The sequence below is a fragment of the Lissotriton vulgaris genome, unplaced genomic scaffold (genome assembly GCF_964263255.1).
Source record: "Lissotriton vulgaris unplaced genomic scaffold, aLisVul1.2 SCAFFOLD_1556, whole genome shotgun sequence".
In the NCBI taxonomy this organism is placed as follows: domain Eukaryota; kingdom Metazoa; phylum Chordata; class Amphibia; order Caudata; family Salamandridae; genus Lissotriton; species Lissotriton vulgaris.
The window spans coordinates 169,031-191,271 of record NW_028250769.1 but is presented as its reverse complement, the minus strand read 5'-3'; the positions used below and the strand labels follow the sequence as shown (position 1 = coordinate 191,271).

The following is a 22,241-nucleotide window of genomic DNA, read 5'->3' as shown; positions in this document are numbered from 1 at the left end:
GCTATTCCCACTCCAGAGAGTGCAACAGTAGGGAAAGCGTTGGATAGCGCAGGGGTAAAAAATACTATTCCCACTCCAGAGAGTGCAACAGTAGGGAAAGCGTTGGATAGCGGGAGTGTGAAAATTACTATTCCCACTCCAGAGAGTGCAACAGTAGGGAAAGCGTTGGATAGCGTAGATGTAAAAATTACTATTCCCACTCCAGAGAGTGTAACACTAAGGAAAGCGTTGGATAGCGTAGAGGTAAAAATTACTATTCCCACTCCAGAGAGTGCAACAGTAGGGAAAGCGTTGGATAGCGCAGGGGTAAAAAATACTATTCCCACTCCAGAGAGTGCAACAGTAGGGAAAGCGTTGGATAGCGGGAGTGTGAAAATTACTATTCCCACTCCAGATAGTGCAACAGTAGGGAAAGCGTTGGATAGCGTAGGGGTAAAAATTACTATTCCCACTCCAGAGAGTGCAACAGTAGGGAAAGCGTTGGATAGCGTAAGGGTAAAAATTACTATTCCCACTCCAGAGAGTGCAACAGTAGGGAAAGTAATGATTTAATATATTAATACAAATAAATTAAATATCAATACCAATAAAAAATTAATTAAAATCAATTACCAATTTATTAATATGTAATAATTAATCAATTAAAAATACAAATACATATTAGTTCTTAAAATGAGTTACCTATTCATAATCAATTAACAACTAATTACTTTTCAATAACAAAAACTAATTAATAATACAAATTATTACCAATTAATAATTAATTACCATTAAATTAATTATCAATACACAAAAAGTATTTTTATAATTAATTACAATTAAATTACTTCCCACCCTATTCCCCTATAAACACACAATCCGCAACAGAAAATAAATTAATACAATTATCGTAATTATCAATTAAGAAATTAATACAAATTAATTACCAATTAAACATTAACAATTAAGTAAAAATGAATACCAATAAATAAATAAAAATATGTAATTAATTACAATTAAACTACTTCCCACCCTATTCCCCTATAAACCCACAATCCACTACAGAAAATAAATTAATACAATTAACATAATTATCAATTAACCAATTAATAAAAATTAATTAGCAATTAAAAATTAATTACCAATTAATTCAAAATGAATACCAATAAATAAATAAAATTATTTAATTAGTTGCAATTAAATTACTTCCCACCCTATTCCACTATAAACCCACAACCCTCTAAAGAATTAAATTACGCAAAAATTAAATAACATAAAATTCATTCCTTAAAATAAATTACAAAAATAATATACACTTTTCACACATATACTAACATACAAAACACTTTGAAAAATTCGATATAATAAAATTTTTTATATTTTGACTTTCTATATTTTAAAAATCGATATTACATTACTTGCCTTCAATTCGATATTTTTCACCACTATATTCTGTCCATTCGATATTTTGTCCATTCTATATTTTGACTTCGATATTTTGTCCATTCGATATTTTGAATTCGATATTTTGTGTAATTACCCATAAAAATATTTGCATAAGCAATCTTTTTGTACTCACTGCTTACCTGGATATAGGCTACTCCTATTCGTTGTAATGAAGAAATATCTGTTGTGGAAAAGAGCAATTGGGCTTCTGGCCTTTACAGCAGATGTGCGAGTGCTTTGATGAACAGACATAATAATGTAATTCCCCACCCTCTGGCCTGTTTGCATTAATATACAAGAATGTAGTCAGAGTGAGTTGATTACATTTTGTATTATAACTTCCTGAATCCTACTCGATAGCCCTCCAGTTTAGCTGGTGCATCTTACTAAGCTGTTTAAACAGATCTCAGACATAAAAAAGAAGTGAGACGTGTGATTTAGGTCAAGCCTCTGGATTACATGTATTTAATTCACAACAGAAACACTAATATTGCTCGGGTTTGCGTTGCTGGCGAAGAGACATGGGAGGCCCGGGGTGCGCACCTTCACCTCCAGCGCAGAGCTGGAATGCTGAGGAGTTGGGGTAGAGAGGGACAGTGGCAGGGCCAGACTGGCCATAGTGGGCACCGTGCAATCCCTCGGTGCGTCGCACGGGTGGGGCCGGTTTCGGGCCCCTGGGGGCCGTGTTTGTTACAGGGCCGTTTTTGCAGCATAGACACAAAATCGGCCCTGTCCCAAAATCGACCGAAAACAGGCCCCGGCAAAGAGCTTGGCGGCACCCACAACCCCCCTCCCCTCCAGAGTGGGGAGGAGGGGCCGGACAAGCACTTTGCCAGGGCCGATTGTGGTTCCCAGTCCGGCTCTGGACAGTGGGCACAGGGTGGGCCCCTCCTGCTGCGGCACTGAGGGAGTGCTGCCGGTACTGTGTGAGGAATGGAGTGTGCATGGGGCAGCAGTTCCAACATGGTCACCTCCTTCCCTGGATGGACTGATGAGCCTTGAGGGGAGGCAGAGTGTCGACAAGGGGTGGGATCCCTCTGCACTGGGATAAAGAGTGGATGCTGCTGCTTGATGAATGAGCTTTGGTGGAGAAGCAAGAGTGGGCCCAGGGTGTGGCTGCTCCACGTGTCCTGAAGACGTTCTGCAGTGAGGCCAAGGGTGGCTGCCTCATCTGTGAGATGCAATGGGAGCGCTGCCAGCACACAGTGTCCAGTGGGAACTGGAGGGAAGGGCCTGGAGCCTGCACCCTTGGATGTGCACACTGGGGGCTGTGGGCTGGAGGGAAACTGTATGGTTGTGATACCTTCATCAGCTTCATCCCAGCTGTTTTCGGGGAGAGGGATGGAGGTGCTCCTGGGGCCGGGCTTGCATCTCCCACCGTCAAGGAAAAGTGGCGTAGAGGGGAGCCACAGCCTATGGCCAGAGGGTCAGAGGGTCAGGGGAGCAACGGGTTAAAAAAGTTTGGGAACCTCTGCATTAAGGTATTATGTAATGCATTCCTAATTAATATAACTATTGATAATAATGAAACTGTTAAAACACTAATACCACTAATAATAACAATAATAATTACATTAAAAAGAATATTTAGGTTGTGCCCATATAGTAATACACCTATAAATAGTTAAGTCCTTCTACAAGGCAATAATAAATCAAATGTAATAACCTGCCAGAGATCTAGTCCTATCACCCCAATATTCTCATACTTGTATATGTCAGGATCAGGAGCATAATCCGGATTGTCAATTTCTGGGTGATTCCAGACTCCTGCGAAATTTGGGTTAATGATTTGCGATGGTTTCCATTCACCCTGCAAATAAGAAACTCTGCTGAGTACGTGCACCACTGGAGGGGCTACCAGACATATTCAGGCAGACCTGTGTGCAGCCCATGGCATTTACTAGAAGAAAGATGGCAGCGTCATGTTTCACAATATGACATTAGTAAAAAAAGGCACAGCATAGTACAAGCTACAAAATGCTAGAAAAGAATAGACCTTTAAGGTTACATTAATGTACCCTGCCACGTTGCACCTTTCTAAATGCTGACCAATGTAGAAAAGCAGTAGACTAAAGTGTCACATTCGTTTTTGAAATGCAAGTTGTAACCCCATGGTAAAAACTGGAAAGGAGCGTAGTGTTCACTTCAATGGGAATCCTAGAGAGTTTATTACACCATCGATCATTAATACCGTATACACTCAGAACAGAATTTGAGAGACCTCCTTTTGGAGCGGCTACTATAAGGCATGGCTCTGCCTATAGACTCAGAAGTTGCATTACTTATTTAATTTAAAACGCATAAATCAGAACACAATTGGCTAGTGGTTCTTAAATTGTGGTCGGTGATGAAAATTCTTTTTTTAAAACATTTTTATTGGAAGAGTTCACATACAGCCCAGAAGGAGTAATAGAACCAATTCATTACAGTAAAATAAATTGCTGATGCATATTCAATGGGGTTGCAACTGTTTAGAAAATTAAATATTAGCAGATTAATAAAGTAGATACAAAACAAAAAAGCTAAATTGAAAGTGTTACATTTTTAAAAGATTGGAAATTAGAAAGAATTTGAAATTAGAGGGTAAAAATTTACAGGCACATGCATCATTGTTGGCTTTTGCAATTCCTTAATTGCGATTTTTAAGGAATCGCAATTAAGGAATCGCAAAAGCCTATGCATGTAGAAATCACTTAAAAAATAGCGATTTCTAAACATTCCTTAATTGCGACTCGCAAATTGCGAGACGCAATTAAGGAATACCTCCCCATTCATTCCTAAGGGCCTAGAGGACCATAGGAATGAATGGGAAGACATTCTCGAATCGCAAATTGAAGAATGCAATTTCAAGGGTTCCGGGGTGTCAAAAGGGCACCCTGTTGCACCCCTGAAATTGATCCGTGCACATATGTTGCGCACACACATGCCCTAAAGGCATGTGTGTGAGCAACATGAAACTTTGAAAAATGCACAAAAGTGCAGTTTTCAAAGTTTTTGCAGCATAGACACAAAATCGGCCCTGTCCCAAAATCGACCGAAAACAGGCCCCGGCAAAGAGCTTGGCGGCACCCACAACCCCCCTCCCCTCCAGAGTGGGGAGGAGGGGCCGGACAAGCACTTTGCCAGGGCCGATTGTGGTTCCCAGTCCGGCTCTGGACAGTGGGCACAGGGTGGGCCCCTCCTGCTGCGGCACTGAGGGAGTGCTGCCGGTACTGTGTGAGGAATGGAGTGTGCATGGGGCAGCAGTTCCAACATGGTCACCTCCTTCCCTGGATGGACTGATGAGCCTTGAGGGGAGGCAGAGTGTCGACAAGGGGTGGGATCCCTCTGCACTGGGATAAAGAGTGGATGCTGCTGCTTGATGAATGAGCTTTGGTGGAGAAGCAAGAGTGGGCCCAGGGTGTGGCTGCTCCACGTGTCCTGAAGACGTTCTGCAGTGAGGCCAAGGGTGGCTGCCTCATCTGTGAGATGCAATGGGAGCGCTGCCAGCACACAGTGTCCAGTGGGAACTGGAGGGAAGGGCCTGGAGCCTGCACCCTTGGATGTGCACACTGGGGGCTGTGGGCTGGAGGGAAACTGTATGGTTGTGATACCTTCATCAGCTTCATCCCAGCTGTTTTCGGGGAGAGGGATGGAGGTGCTCCTGGGGCCGGGCTTGCATCTCCCACCGTCAAGGAAAAGTGGCGTAGAGGGGAGCCACAGCCTATGGCCAGAGGGTCAGAGGGTCAGGGGAGCAACGAGTTCAACTTCATGGTAATTTGCTGACCAAATAGCGAAATCACTGATTGTTTTACTTTCATGCATTGCGTTTAACCCCTTCGCTGCTGATGACGAGCTCAGCTCGTCATCAGCCACGGTGGTCGTGTGCGGATGACGAGCTGAGCTCGTCATGTAACGCGGCTTTTGGAAAAAAGCCACACAGCAGAAAAATTACCGCCGCAGCAATGTGGTTAAGGAATCGCAAAATGCAATTCCTTAAATGCAATCGCAATTTGAGAACTCGCAATTATTTGCGAATTCTCAAATTGCGACAGCCTGGACCCTTGATGCATCGCAAAAACTAATTTTGCAAACTGCCTATGTTTGCGAATCGCACCGTTTGCGATCGCAAAAGGCTTTTGTGAATGTGCCTGTAAGTTCCTTAGCTTGACTTGTGGGAGCAGCAAGTACAGCAATCAGTACTATAGACAAATGATTGCTTCTATTGAGCACTAGTATGCGGCAACAAAAGAAGTGAACCATTAAGAGCAAAAAAGACAATGGGGCACATTTACAAGAAGCTAACGCCACCAGAACGTCCCTTTTTGCAACTGGTGGCATTATGTCCTTCGCCTTATTTACAAGGCAACGTAACGCTGCCTTGTAAATAATGCCCCTATTCATGCAGCACTTAGAGTGAAAGGGGTGTTGCAGTGGGCCTTCGGCCGCAACACCCATGGCTTTTTGACTCTGCCCCATATTTACAAGGTATGGGGCAGCAACAAAAATATCACCAGGAAATGCCCGGTCTTAAGCAGGCGATACGAGGAGAATTTTTTCATTTCTCCTCGTATTTTGCTCTTTCTGCAGCCCACATAGAAACAGCAAATCGCCTGTAAAGACTGTTTATGTGCAGGAAGGTGTACCTCCTGGCACATAAACAATCACCCCTGCAGCGCATGCACCCTTGCAACATGACGCAAGAGTGCCTGCGCTGGTGCTAGGCAGCTTCTTTAGCACCAGCGCTAGGGGAAGCGCAGAGGTGCGCCGTATTTCTGTAAATACGGCACATCACTGCATCCTTAAACTGACAGACACTGCGTTACCAATTTTGGCGTAACACCGCACTCCGACAGTTTCTTGTACATATGCCCCATAGAGACATGCTAAGGTTATTTGTGAATTAAAGAAAATATTTTATACAATGTTGCTTTGATGTATGCTTGGTTCTATATTTGACGAAACACATATCGTAAAAATCCATGCTTCCAATAGTAATTCAGTGGCGGTCCACAGAAGTCAGAAGGCAAAGAACCGCTTCAACTGGCCATTTATTACAGCTATTGTGAGGTTAATACAACAGTTGGGCAAACCTAAAAATTGACCACACAAATTTGGGAACTTCTCCACAGAGTTGAGCGTCTTTCCGTTAGGTACCTCGGACCGCACCTTTCAGCAACTATACCTTTTCTTTTGGCATATGAACAGCTGCAAATTGAAAAAATGTATATACACAAATGATACATGATACATTGGATCGCCTATGTATAGGTAACTTCATCTGAATATGTGTCATAAAAGTGAAGTAAAAGAAAACCAAAAACACTGATGATTATTTAAGCTTTTACCAATTAGCAAATGAATATTAGGACCTACAGTGCTTACATGGCAACTTCCTGTGCCAAAGAGTCATTATAACAATAATCTGCCCCCCCCACCTCGATGGGTTGTGTTTATGTTTTATACAACGTATTCCACACAGGATATTGTGGTAACAAACCACTAGGTAATTTACCAGGCAACAAAAACTTGCCTTCAAGCTTCACCTTAACCATGTGTCATGTACCAGCTTCCAGTGCATTTTGTAATGCCGTTAATGTGCAATGCTTGTATGCATCTAACATACAGCTATACAAAAGCAGAACAGGCACCTACACGCCACACAGGCCTTTTAAAGTGGGATTAGAAAGGATTGGTCTGAGAGGTTGTCCCCTTAAAACACAATATTTGAGAATATGTTTTAAATTGACTGCACTCTAAGCAACATAGCTTAAACAACTAATTCCATACTTTGTATTTAGGATTTCTGAGCTTTAGAGGCTCCCATTCACCGTCCACCTTAACGTCCCAGTTAAATGGTGGCTTGACAGAAGTATCGATAATAAACTCTGGCTGGTCCCAGTCCTTAAAAAGAAAAGCAGAACAAATATGAATAATTATGTACTACAATTACAATCACAGAATATGTTTTTACATTTGAGGAATACAAAATATATACATATTATGGTGAAAAAAAATTGTAAAGCAATCAGCAGTTCACTATCTACTGGCTTGGCTTTTGGCATACATGGTGTTTACGTTTTTTTATTGTCTGCTTTCTACAAATAAAATACGCTGGGTATGTACAAATGTAAACCCCCAAAATGCCTATCATTCTTGACTAACAAGATCAGATAAACCAAAATGTGCCCATCTAAAATACAGCAGTATATCATTTCATATCAACTTTATAGTTTATTATAGTGCTTGAGGTGTAGGAGAACAGAAGAGTAAGGGAGTAAATCAAGGAGTGGAGAGGAAGAATCAGAGGCAGAACTAGACAGAGAAAAAATAATAAGGTGAAAGAGGTCATGGAAGAGGGAGCAAAAAAATGGTCCAAAGTTATATTAATTGACTTTATAGTACTTACATGCCTATAGAGAGCTGTTCGTGTCCTATATTATCGATTTAAATGGCACACATCACAAACTGAAGTATGCCTTGCTTTTCATCATAGCTGAGCACTATCTCACCAACTAAAATGATGAAAAGGCCAAACATATGGGTCTTTCATCTTTCTTTCCTCTTCATCCATTGTAGCCCAACTGCTAAGTAAGTCTTGGACATAAAGGAAAGAACTAGAGATCTATGGGTTATATTTACTAAACGTTTAGTTGCAGAAAAGAGGTTGCTGTTTGCGTATTTACTTTTTGCCACTACTAAATTACTTTTTTAATTGACATATGTACTATCTCTTTGGTCATCAAAATAACCATTCAGAATTGGTGGGAGGTCACAGAACGACCTGCCCTTGAATATTTATTAGGCTCACTGTAAATGACAACCTCCTACAATTGGCTGCAAAGATAGGGGTCTGCAAGGCACTGTCGACCATCATGCCACTCTTACATTTCAAAATCGAAAAGCTTTTTTAAGGAGCCTGTTTGCTGAACAGGGCTGCTTGAAAACAAACCAGGTTTAAAAAAACGTTATTGGGTGTATGCAGTGGTGTACTGAACCACTGCATAGTCCCCCATAGCTGCCACCCTACTTTGCAAAAGGGAAGAGGTCCCAAGCTGACCTCTTACCTTTTGCAAGTGAGTTACCACTCCAACTTGGGAGTCAGTAACTTATCAGTGGTTTGCAAACAGTAATTACGGTGGCAAAACATTGATACATAGACTATAGATTTGGTATTTGGAAGGTATGGCCAAAACACAGCCCTTCTAAATACAATGTCAGTCAACAATTCTAAATTTTCTGAATCGTAAAATGGTTTTTACTGGTTGCAAACTTCTCTGATTTACCAAATTAGATGGTAAAAAGTTTAGTACATATGGCCTTACATCTTTTCAAATAAGAATTGGTGGCCAACTAGGAACTAGTTGTGGGTGAGTGCTTGTCTTCAGAATCTTGTAACCCACCAGTTGCCAGCTCCTTTGCATAAAAAATAAGAATGTGCATTTCAGCATACTCATAGCTCTATCGTCTTGTATTACAGTTGCTTCAACTATTTTAATCTGAAAAAAGTCAGCAAGGAGTGTCTCCAAGCAGAACTTACAAAACCTATGAATTAAGAAATGTCAAAAATGCTCACATACGTGCCTGCACTGTGCCCTTCGGTGAATACACTCTTATTCTGGGTGACTCTGATCTGAGGAATGGCCAGATGATGGGACATTCACTCTCTTCCATTGATTTGAGATTGAAGAAAATCATATCTTTCTAATACTAAGGGGCCGATTCCAATTCGGTAAAATCCCCTACGAATAGTTGTACGGAGCGTATTTCCCATACGAATCGTACACCTTCAACGTCCCCATACGTACGATCAAGTACGATCCAAACACAAAGCAGATCTCCGTACGAATCACACCAAACACCATACGACAAAAAAATATATACGATTTGTACCCAGATCACGCAGTACGCTACGTACGTACGCAAACAAGCATTAGTTTCCAGCCCAGCAAGTACGATTCGTGTCGGCGACACTCCGTACGACCCTTTTTCTATGGGAGCTGAAAACGTCCGTAAAAGCAGAGTCCGGCCCGAACCACACCCCCGGTGCGCAACATACACGCCATGAACCCCATGGTCTGTGCCATCCCAGTCCTGTAAGCCTACGACCTGGTGCACAGAAACCAACGAGGACGCAGACGGTGAGAACAACATACCGCAACAACGGAAGTGTACTTGTACGGTGCGTTTCACACTTTTGCGTATATCACCATTGCAATAGTGCTACGAGACGCACACACGCCATAAATGTTGGGGTACGGTGCGTCACACGCTCGTGTATGGCACCATTGCAATAGTGATACGATGCGCACACATGCCATGATTGTTGAGGTACCAGGCGGGTCAGGCGATGCGCACACACGCCATGAATGTTGGGGGACGGTGCGTTTCACGCTCACGTATGGCACCATTGCAATAGTGATACGAGCCGCACACACGCCATGAATGTTGGGGTACGATGCGTCATGCGCTCGCGTATGGCACCATTGCAATAGTGATACGAGCCACACACACGCCATGAATGTTGGGGTTCGGTGCGTCACGCGCTCGCGTATGGCACCATTGTAATTGTGATACGAAGCGAACACACGCCAGGAATGTTGGGGTACGGTGCGTGACATCTGAGGGGTGTGTGGAAATGATTCCCAGCAGTGTCCAGACATATGAGAGGTGGGTGCACAGGACTCCCAGATAAAGGCCAACAGTATGGGGGTGGGTGGATATGGCTCCCAGCAGTGTCCAGACATATGAGGGGTGGGTGCAGAGGACCCCCATCATAGGCCAACAGTATGAGGGTGGGTGGATATGACTCCCAGCAGTGTCCAGACATATGAGTGGTGGGTGCACAGGACTCCCATCAGTGTCCAGACATATGAGGGGTGGGTGCACAGGAATCCCAGCAGTGTCCATGCATTTGAGGGGTGGGTGCACTGGACTCCCAGCAGTGTCCAGAAATATGAGGGGTGGGTGCACAGGACTACCAGCATAGGCCAAAAGTATGGGGGGGTGGATATGACTCCCAGCAGTGTCCAGACATATGAGGGGTGGGTGCAGAGGACCCCCGGCATAGGCCAACAGTATGGGGGTGGGCGGATATGACTCCCAGCAGTGTCCAGACATATGAGGGGTGGGTGCACAGGACTCCCATCAGTGTCCAGACATATGAGGGGTGGGTGTACAGGACTCCCAACATTGGCCACCAGTATGGGGGTGGGTGTATATGACTCCCAGCAGTGTCAAGACATATGAGGGGTGGGTGCACAGGACTCCCAGCATAGACCAACAGTGTGGGGGTGGTTGGATATGACTCCTAGCTGTGTCCAGACACATGAGGGGTGGGTGCACAGAACTCCCAGCATTGTCCAGACATATGAGGGGTGGGTGCACAGGACTCCCAGCAGTGTCCAGACATATGAGGGGTGGGTGCACAGGACTCCCAGCAGTGTCCAGACATATGAGGGGTGGGTGCACAGGACTCACAGCATAGGCCAACAGTATGGGGGTGGGTGGATATGACTCCCAGCAGTGTCCAGACATATGAGGGGTGGGTGCAGAGGACCCCAGCATAGACCAACTGTATGGGGGTGGGTGGATATGACTCACAGCAGTGTCCAGACATATGGGGGGTGGGTGCAGAGGACCCCCAGCATAGACCAACAGTATGGGGGTGGGTGGATATGACTCCCAGCAGTGTCCAGACATATGGGGGGTGGGTGCAGAGGACCCCCAGCATAGACCAACAGTATGGGGGTGGGTGGATATGACTCCCAGCAGTGTCCAGACATATGAGGGGTGGGTGCACAGGACTCCCAGCAGTGTCTCGACATATGAGGGGTGGGTGCACAGGACTCCCAGCAGTGTCCAGATATATGAGGGGTGGGTGCACAGGACTCCCAGCATAGGCCAACAGTATGGGGGTGGGTGGATATGACTACCAGCAGTGTCCAGACATACGAGGGGTGGGTGCACAGGACTCCCAGCATTGTCCAGACATATGAAGGGTGGGTGCACAGGACTCCCAGCAGTGTCCAGACAAATGAGGGGTGGGTGCACAGGACTCCCAGCAGTGTCCAGACATATGAGGGGTGGGTGCACAGGACCCCCAGCAGAGACCAACAGTATGCGGGTGGGTGGATATGACTCCCAGCAGTGTCCAGACATATGAGGGGTGGGTGCACAGGACTCCCAGCAGTGTCTCGTCATATGAGGGGTGGGTGCACAGGACTCCCAGCAGTGTCCAGATATATGAGGGGTGGGTGCACAGGACTCCCAGCATAGGCCAACAGTATGGGGGTGGGTGGATATGACTACCAGCAGTGTCCAGACATATGAGGGGTGGGTGCACAGGACTCCCAGCATTGTCCAGACATATGAAGGGTGGGTGCACAGGACTCCCAGCAGTGTCCAGACAAATGAGGGGTGGGTGCACAGGACTCCCAGCAGTGTCCAGACATATGAGGGGTGGGTGCACAGGACTCCTAGCAAAGGCCAACAGTATGGGGTGGGGGGATATGTCTCCCAGCAGTGTCCAGACATATGAGGGGTGGGTGCATAGGACTCCCAGCATAGGCCAACAGTATGGGGGTGGGTGGATATGACTCCCAGCAGTGTCCAGACATATGAGGGGTGGGTGCAGAGGACCCCCAGCATAGGCCAACAGTATGGGGATGGGTGGATATGACTTTTAGCAGTGTCCAGACATATGAGGGGTGAGTGCACAGGACTCCCAGCAGTGTCCAGACATATGACGGGTGGGTGCACAGGACTCACAGCATAGGCCAACAGTATGGTGGTGGGTGGATATGACTCCCAGCCGTGTCCGGACATATGGGGTGGGTGCAGAGGACCCCCAGCATAGACCAACAGTACGGGGGTGGGTGGATATGACTCCCAGCAGTGTCCAGACATATGAGGGGTGGGTGCACAGGACTCCCAGCAGTGTCCAGACATATGAGGGGTGGGTGCACCAGATTCCCAGCAGTGCTCTGATATAGGGGGGGGGGGTACATCATCATCAGCATACCACAACTCCATGGGGGTATGTGCACATCCCTAACTTGTGACTTTCATGATAGTGCCATAGCAACACATCACTTACAGCAGTGTCCCACTCCATGGAGGGTGGATTTCTGTCACACACTGCGTGACACACCACATGTGGGTGTGATGCCAAATTCCACATGCAAACCCACCCATGGAGGTTGCTGGCGAAATACACACCCTACCATCATGACACAATAGTGTATAGTGATGTAACAGACCACCAAACAAAGAGAGCGAAAGAGAACACACACTCTCACGTACATCCCAGGGCTGATATGAATGCCCAGGTGGTGGTCAGACCACAAAGATGTAGTCTCTAATGGAAGGAATAGGGTTGAAAACCCTTAGGTACAATGCTCAACATTGTGAGTCATGTGCCCAAATACCCTGCAGAACAATTCCCAACATAGGGGTAGGCTGTGATAACACACATGCATAGTGGCCAAAAGGGTGAATGTGTCCATGAAGGCATTTGTACATACTCAAAACACAAGTAGAGTGAGTAGCATGGATGGCACAGACGAATGAGCAGTAGACATCTGTGAGCAGGCATGGCCATTGCTGAAGGGAACCGTCACCAAAAAAGGAAATGTGCACACGTCAGCACAACAATTGTGCAACTGTCTGCAGTGAAAACCTCAGGTGTCACAAAGGAAGGAATACTCCTTGGGACAATATCTGTAGCACAACTGAACCCACACAACCAAAGATTAATTGCAGAGACATTGTGATGGCACACAGATACCATGGTCCACCTCATGACCATCAACAAAAAACATATTTCAGAACCCCAAAACATTACCAGACACCAACTCCAGGACCCTCATCACCAACATCAAGTACCTGAAAAGCAATAGTGTAGAATGTAGAAAAAGGCTTTATTCAGCTTTAAATGAAAACAAGTGCAAAAATGAGTCCCAGCTCAAATAAGGCCAATTGCCAGTCCACAACAATGTCTTGTAGGGGGATGTTGGGGAGGCCGTCCACCCCAAACTTGCCTGCACAGGAATGAACTAATGGGCTGTTGACCCTTGGGGGTCATCATCGGGGTCAGGACCAGGCACCGCATGGACAGTAGTGGGAAGGGTAGGTGTGGTGGGTGCAGGGTGGGACGTATCGTCCTCAGTGGCTTGTGCAGCACCAAAGGTGGAAAGATATTCAGTGCTGCACACTGCTGCCAGTTCGCCAGACCAAACCCTGCACCCGAGGACACTATGGGAGTGGAGGTAGAGGGCAGTGAGGTTTGCGGACACTGACTTTGGCTGCGTGTCTGCGGTCTGACCCCAGTCCCTGTGGGTGTGCCTGCAGCCCTCTGAGTTTGCGTGCCAGGAGGTGTGCGCTTCGACTTTTGTTGGGGTGTGCTGCTTTTGTCCATTGGTGTGCGCGATCGTGCCTTCCTGTGTGTGCTTTTGGACAGCGGTGGGAGAGGGTAGTGTGGATGGGTCCGAAGGAGGGGGAGGGCACGGACCGCTGCAGGAGGGAAACTGCTGCCGTCAGTGAGGAGTCCATGGACGTGAGAATCCGACATTGGCCAGACATCGTAGCTGAAATGCCCTCCATTAACGACAACAACTGGGTCAGTATTTGAGTCTGGCCATTGAGGACATTCAGCATTGATGTCTGACCAACCTGAATCTGGCGGAGAAGGTCCACAGACTCTGCACTGAGGGCAGCAGGGGAGACAGGGGCAGGAGCAGCGGTGCCTGGGCCCAAGGAGACAATGGTGGCACTGTGGCTGGGTCCCTCCTCTTGGTCCGTGCAGCTGTCTCCTCCTATCTCTGTTGATGATGCTGTGGGCAAGGAGAAGAAACAGAAATGCATCAGTCACCTGTACACATCTGCCACATGAGCACAAGTCACAGTGCCAATCATGGCATGCATCATGAGTAACAGCCAGATAGCCCTGCACATATTTGAGACTTGTACTGCCCAGTTGGTATAGACACAATGCTACTTGGACACAAGGAGCTAAAGAACACACCAGGCCACAACTTGAACGAGAATGTTTGTTTACAGGAGAGCAGATCTAAAACAATGAAGTGATGCCACCTCAAGTACACAAAATTATAAACAGTAGTGGTGCCCCTCAGGGAAACCCAACCCACCTCACTCCCCAACGTGATACCACACCCAGAGCCCTGTAAGTACATTGGTGAAAAAATCAACGTAAATAAATGTTGGCTTCTTGGGACACAGCACACTTTAAACAATCGACATGTATTGAATGTGGTAATTCGCAATATTGTGAAGACAACACGTATGTGCCTGCATGACATGTCTCACAATGAAATGCACACAAAAAAGATTTACACATTCTTTGAATCAGCTGGCACCCTTTAAGATAAAACACTGTTAGAAGCAAATGGCGTTGCAGATTTGCCATATACATGATCCAACGGAGGTATTGATGGCTTGACACTCATTAGTTTGTACAATTGACAACAAAGGAGTTTGAGGAACTCAAGACCGCTGTGGGGACATGTATATGGAGATCAAGGCATACCATTAATCACTAACACTGGCCTCTTTGAAAAGCTGCCTGCTTCTTTTAAAATATTGGAAATGTCGTTTTGTGTGCCCTACCTTGTGAGACATCTATCATGCAGGCACATAAGTGTTACTTACACAATTCGTCATATTAACACATTCAAAGCATGAACAACTTTTAACAAGTCTTGTGAGTGCCAAGGTACAATCATTTATGTGACACTACTTGAAATATGTCAGTCCTCACATGGGCATCCATTCCCTGATGACACAGTTGCTTGCACATAAAACCTACTGGCTGTCATGTGAAGTGGCACACATGTCCCAACTCAGGACAATGCGTAAGCTAATGGGCCTGCAATTGTGATGAACAAAATCATTGCTGCATTGTGGACACTCCGTCATCCCCAGGCAAAATGTCAACACAGAAGTGTGCTCACTAAGACTAAACAGCGTTGCATCCGAACTACATACATGTGGCAAAATTGTATGAGGCAGAATCATGTCTGCAACCAAATGACATTGGCTGCCAAGCCCCAAATGAAATCACTGGCCACCATCACTGGGGCAGTGCATGGTGAAACATTGATCAGCCAATTCTCAACCAGGTCAGACCTGGCAAGCCTAAATCAGGCAGGCCCATGTAGACCTCTCCTGCACAACACCCCCATACCTCAGTCAATGTGATTGATACAGCTCAAGAAGTGAGACCTCAGGATGCCTGGTTTCACCTTGGAGATACCCAGTAGGGACCATCTCACAGGGAAAGCCAGGACGGGTTCCCCAGCAATCTACTGCGCAGAGATACTCCTTCGGGAGTCGATTCTAGCGCATTACAAACCTACAATTAATTAATTAATTAATTAATGGATCAAACTTAGGGCTCCCGGTTTTCCGTTTTTACGGATTTATACACATAGATACAGACGGAAAACTATTTTTCCATTGTCTGTATTTATATATAGAAACGGAAAAATACTAGTAAAACGGTATATGGATGAGGTCACCTTTTGGCATGTGCTAAGAAGCAGTGAGGAAGCACACCTCGGGCGCAAGTTAAACTCCTGCTACAATCTTCTGGCGCCAAGCGAGTCACTCACCTCAAAGACACTTGCAGTGCACATTATGTTAAAGGCAGGCGGCGGCCCATTGTCATTCTAAATGTGGTAATCATCTGCAGTCAGAATGACAATGGGCTGTCAACAGCCTGTGCAAGGGTGGGGAGGGGTGTTTGAATCCCGTGGAGTTCCAAAGAAGTGCGAAGTGCGATTCTAGCTCCAAAAAGCCAGCATGATGGTTTCTGTTTCAGATGCTCACTTCTATGAAATGCAGTCATTTGAAGGTCAGGAGTTCGAATCCCGGCGCTGCTGACTCGGCCTTCCTTTATTCTGAGGCTGGTGAATGGCGAACGCTTATATTGAGCACTAATACCATCTGTTATTTTTCGCCCTTGGTTACTGTAGAAGCACTATACATAAAAAAATGTTATTGTTATTAAATTCCTGTAAGGTAGCTTAGTATGGTAAGGTTATTGCTAATAAATGTGGGCACTTAAATTCTGGATTGCACAGACCCGGCCATACGAGTTTTACTGAACTGAACAAAAGAAAGTAATATATGTTTTTACAGAGCAACAAAAGTCTCCGAGCGGCTGGCGATGAGAGAACTGAGCATTTCTAAAGCATATGAATTGAAAAGAATTACCGCCCCCACCGGTGAGACCAAAGACCGGCTTTGCAAGACGTTGGCTGGTGCTTTGCTTCTAGGCATGCAGGCCCTGTGCCCTCACGCCCCAGACGGGCGACGTGCCTCGAAGACCCCCATGCTGCATTAGGAATGCATCGATAAGAGGCAAACCCGGGGGCAAGATGGCCGCCATAGCTCTGTAGAGAGAAGTCGCACCTTTACTCTCTCCTATCCTAAGATGATGAAGTATTGTTGAATCCAGGGATGTGGGGTCTGGTTAACCTGGTTCATCGTGGTACGGCAGATACACTTAACCCAGGCTGGTTGAGGGGTCTTACGGCAAAGAAGGTGACACAGAAGGTGATAAAGTGGCTGAACTGTTGGAGAAGTGGGATAAGCTTCGTGAAAGTGCTCTTCAAGATGTCCCAAAGATCTAAGGCGGACAGAGACAAACTAGCAATCACAGGACCGATTAAAGCCTCAGCCGCTGCGGGGAGAGAGGGGGCAGTCCCAAAAACTACCTCTCTGAAAAAAGTAACGGAACTTCCTAATCGGTCCTCGAAGAATGCAACAGCAAAGAAAACCGAGAAACAAGAAAAGAAATCTGAGGCGGGTCCGGAGACTCGCTCGGTAATGTCTAAATCGGCGAGGGAAATAGCATTGGAAGGAAAAGCTCAGCGCGCACAAACGGTGTTGACGACCACAAAGGATCAGAAGCGGCAAGCGACCCTACCAGAGTCTTTCACGCCAAGAGCACCTCCAGCTGTCCCACGGATAGAGATTCAGGTAACCGATCCGCACCAGGAGGAATTGCTGGCCGGGAGGGGAGCGCTGCCGCCGTCGACGTCCAGGGAGACAGACGGGAGGTGAATGCGGAAGCAGAGTCGGCGGACCGCGAGGACGCAAGCGTTGGAGGCGGCTTGGTTGCTGGGCAACCACCGAGCACTACAGGAGACGGCTCGAGGCAAGCAGAGCAGAAGGCAGAAGCCGTAGAAGCTGCGGAAGCCGGGAAGACGTACAAGGAGGCTGGTAAGAACACCAGTTCTGCTGACAATGCTGACAATGCTTCAAAACAGCTAGAAAAACAAAATAATATGCAGATGTTGGACGCTCTTCTGTCTGTGGAGGTAGAGCCACACAGTAAACCTATGCAGGGCGCTGAGTCAAGCTGGGGTAGTACCCAGAGCTTAACGGAGCAGCAAGGGCTGCATTTGGATCAAGACACTGGAAGAAACAATAAAAGCACAGATAGAAGTATGAGGGGAGGCTCTCCTGAGTTCTTTTCGGTCCATGAGGGTTCGGACTCATCAAATGCTAGTGAGCAGGAGTCAAAGGAAGAGGAGAGTTGTACTGAGCGCACCTCTGATTCAGATACTAGTAAGGGCTCTAGTGAATTTGTAACGAAAAAGAAAAAAGGATTTGGCGGTGGTAAAAAAAGAAATGGAAGAGGATCAAGGAGTAGCATGACTAAGAAATTATCATGGGACTACTCCGCTACTTCAGAAACCTACAAGGAAAACGAGCAGGAAGGAGGGGAAAAGGAGGGGAGGCAGAATACCCAAAATGTAACCCTCGAAATGTTGTTTGGGACATTGAAACAGATGCAGAAGGAGGCAAGAATGGAGAGTAGAAGGGCAAAAAGAGACACAAAAAAACTTCAAGCATCACTAAGGAAAGTAAGTAGAAAACAGGAGGAAGTTGAGGGGAGAGTCTCGCAAGTTGAGGAAAGGACAAGCAGGGTGGAAGATGAAGTGACAGACTGGCAGACTTTTAAAGTGGATCAAGAGAAGGTGGTTGAAGATCTCCAATGGAAGCTAGAAAGCTTTGAAAATCGTCAAAGGAGAAATAATGTGAGACTTTTGGGACTGGAGGAAGGAAAGGAGGGGCAGGATCCCAGAGGTTATGTGGTTAAGATTTTGGAAGAGGCCTTTCCTGAGTCAAAATGGCACTGGGATGTTGAAGTGCAGAGAGCGCATAGGTACCCATTGTTCAAGAAAAATCGGGGAGGGCAAGAGAAGGAGCTCCCAAGAGCCATGCTGGTCTTTCTAGGTAATTTCTTAGCAAGACAGGAAATAATAGATAAAGCTAGGCCTGACTCAAGAAAGACAGCTGACGGGAACACTTTTTTCTCCAGGCCAGACTTTTGCCACGTTACTGTGGAAAGAAGGTGGAAACTAAGGCAGATGATAGGGCCTTTCCAAAAGCAAGGGGCAGAAGCGTATCTATTGTTCCCGTCAAGGCTGAAAGTAATCAGGAAAGGTTATACCAGAATGTTTACATCTGAGGTAAAAGCAGCAGAATACCTAGCAGAAATTTCGGAAGTTGGTAAAGGTAAGGAGAGTAGAACTAGAACCAGAACCCCACCAAGGTCTCCTATGAGTACTCCACCAAAGACCCCGTAAGTTGGTAAGATGGTAATGCTAAATAAAGGTATTTAGCAATGCTGGACAGAGAGGAAAACAGGATAGGAGAGAGTAGCGATTCTGCAGACTACAGGGGGCTACACATAGGCCAGGATTGGCCTATTTGCCTGTAGCAGGGGGGGGGGGGGCTCCTAAGGGGTGGGGGGTAAGGGGGGGAGAGGGGAGGGTGGCGGGGGGGGGAGACAAACACGCTGGTCTTGGGCACAAATATGGTGAAGGAGAAAGAGGTAAAAAAGATACACAAAAAGCTGCATGGGGTAAGATACACAAACGAATTCAAGGAAAAAACGTAGGGGAAAATTCAAAGATAATTACTAAATCTTGCTGGCTCAGATGGAAGTTTGAAATAGGAAGAACTGTGAAATATAATGACCTGTAGAATAGTCTCAATAAATATTTGTGGACTTAATGAGTTAAATAAGAGGTTAAAATCTGCTTCTTTGTTAAAATCGTTAAAACCTGATCTAGTGTGCCTTCAGGAAACACACATCGAGGGTACTAAGGCTTATTTATTTGATCAACTTGGCTTCAATGTTTTAGCAAAAACCAACCAGAATACCAAGACAAGAGGGGTGGTGATTCTGGGCAAGAGACAGGACACACTAGTTAAGAGGAAGATGGAGGATCAATGGGGAAGATGGGTTATAGCAGAACTAACGTTTAGGGGAGAAACCTTTACGCTTGTTTCAATTTATGGCTCTACTGGAGATGATCCAGACATTTTTCAATTTCTAGATGCGGAACTTGCACAGTGGCCGGAGCCTATCATCTTATGTGGCGACCTGAATATTCATGATGCAGATAGTAGCTTTTTAGATTCTAACAGGAAATATACGGGGAGAAAAAAGAGAACTTACAGGGCCTTAGCGGATATGGCAAGGAATAACTCTTTAGAGGATCCATGGCTAAATTGCCATCCGAATCTTGATGGGAGTACCTTTTTTTCTGCTCCCCACCAGATTTTAGTTAGGCTGGATTATTTTCTAATCACAAGAGGTCTGATAGATGGTGCAAGGATAGTAAGAGAGCCAAGGATCATATCAGATCATAGCCCGTTAGTGTTAACTGTAAATCTTGGGCAAAAGAGAAACAAGGAGCCGACACAATGGACATTTGACAGAATGCTTCTCCAGGATCAAACTTATAGGGAGAGAATGTCTGAATGGATTAAGGAATTTTGGGAATTTAATAGAGGTACTTCAACACCAGGGATTGTGTGGGATGCTTTTAAAGCCGGAATAAGAGGAGTGACCTTGAGCTATGTTATTAGTGCACAAAAAAGGGAGAGGGAAAAAGCAGAGAGAGATAACGAATTAATTAGAGAGGCAGAGGAGGAACTTATGTTGGCTATAAATGCGCACTCACCAATTGAGCAGATATTGTTGAAGTTAGTCATTCTTAAAGCAGAGGTTATGGATGGGATGGCAAAAAAGACAGTGGAGAAGTACGTAGCTAATAAAGAAAAGGCGTATGAACTCAGTGAGAGAGTTGGTCATATACTAGCGGTACGAGCTAGACAAAGAGATGGGATGGCTGACATTAAGGAGATTAAAAATGGTCAAGGAGCCAAAGTTAAGGGTGCAGAACAGATCAGAGAGGTTTTTAGGCAGTTTTATATGGAGCTGTATCAGTCAGATGGGTATGGAGGAGAGGAGGATATAAGGGCTTATCTGAGGGAGATAGAGCCCTCAAAGTTGGAGGAGGCAGACAGAAAAGAGCTGGAAGAGAAATTTAAGGTGGATGAACTGTTTGAGGCCTTGAGCGAGCTGCCATCTGGGAAGGCTGCTGGCCCGGACCAGATCCCAGTTGAATTTTATAAAATCTTCCAATCCTCTTTGTTAGCAGATATGTTTAATCTGATGTTGTTAGCACAATTGGGCGAGTCTGTTCCACACTCTTGGGGAGGCGCAGACATCACTGTTATTCCAAAAAAAGGCAAACCTGCAGATGTCCCGGGCTCCTACCGACCCATTACTTTAATGAACGCCGATGTCAAGGTGTTTTCCAAAATGTTGGCAAAAAGATTATCCAGGATAATTGAATCGTTGGTTATTCCCTCTCAGCATGGATTTATTCCAGGTAAGGGAACAACCCATCATACTAGGTTAGTAATTACGGCATTTGATGTAGCAGATACCCTGGAAGATCCAATGGCAGCGGTGTTTCTCGACGCTGAAAAAGCATTCGATAGGGTCTCATGGAGATATTTATGGGATGTTTTGAGGTGGCACGGTATAGGACCAGGATTTATAAAGGCTTTGCAGACACTATACATAAATCCGACGGCCAAGATAAGAATCAATAGAGGATTTTCAGCCGCAGTTAACATCCAGAGAGGCACAAGGCAGGGGTGCCCCTCTTCTCCCCTGCTTTTTGCTCTATACCTTGACCCCTATATACGAAAATTGGAAAATAATCTACAGATATCACCGTTAGTGCTAAACGGTCGTAGACTTAAATCACTAGCCTATGCGGATGACGTCGCTATCTTGACTCCAGAACCCTCAGTTGCCATCAGGGCAATTGAAGCAGAAGCTGAGAGGTTTGGTCAGTTCTCTGGATATAGTTTGAACACCACTAAAACACAGATAGTTAAAAATCAATGGGTAATTTGTAATGATGTTAGAGTGACGAATATGGCAACCTATCTAGGGGTACAAATAACAGCAGAAGTAGGTAAGATTGTGGAAAAGAATATGGATCCCGTGATAGCTCAAATGAAAAAAGATTTGGAAAGAATGAACAATCTACACCTGTCGCTAGTTGGATGTACAAATATCATCAAAATGATGATTCTACCCAAATTTCTGTATGTGTTCAGGGCTGTACCCTTGCTGATTGAAGCCAGCTGGTTTAATGGTATAGAGGCTATATGTAATAGGTTTATATGGGCCCAAGGTAAAACCCGGAGAGCTTATAGGCATATGACACTTCCAGGAGAAAAGGGGGGATGGGGGGCACCAGACTTTCGCTTATATTATATGGCTACTGTGCTGCAATACATTCAAGGTCTTATTGGTGGAAAATCTGATGATGTAAGACTGCAGAAGATGTCTACAGAGGTTTATGCTGTCGCACTTGGGGTAAATGCTGAGAACTGTTTTCTAAAATGTATTGACTATAGTTATTTTAAGAGGACTAAGTTTAAAACTGTCAAAGCGGCAGTGACGATCTGGAATGCATTTTTAAAGAAAGTAA

The 22,241-nt window shown here is 45.5% G+C and overlaps 1 protein-coding gene across 1 annotated transcript in view; it reads right to left on the bottom strand.

Annotated features, from left to right (window-relative positions):
• LOC147663125 (calreticulin-like) overlaps positions 1-22,241 on the bottom strand; it is a 100,050-nt gene that overhangs the window by 16,841 nt on the left and 60,968 nt on the right. The window contains exons 6-7 of the mRNA XM_086950655.1: positions 7,195-7,308; positions 3,092-3,235 (exon numbers count right to left, since the gene is read on the bottom strand). Coding sequence (XP_086806781.1) covers positions 3,092-3,235; positions 7,195-7,308 — 258 coding nt within the window. The remainder of the gene's footprint in view (positions 1-3,091; positions 3,236-7,194; positions 7,309-22,241) is intronic.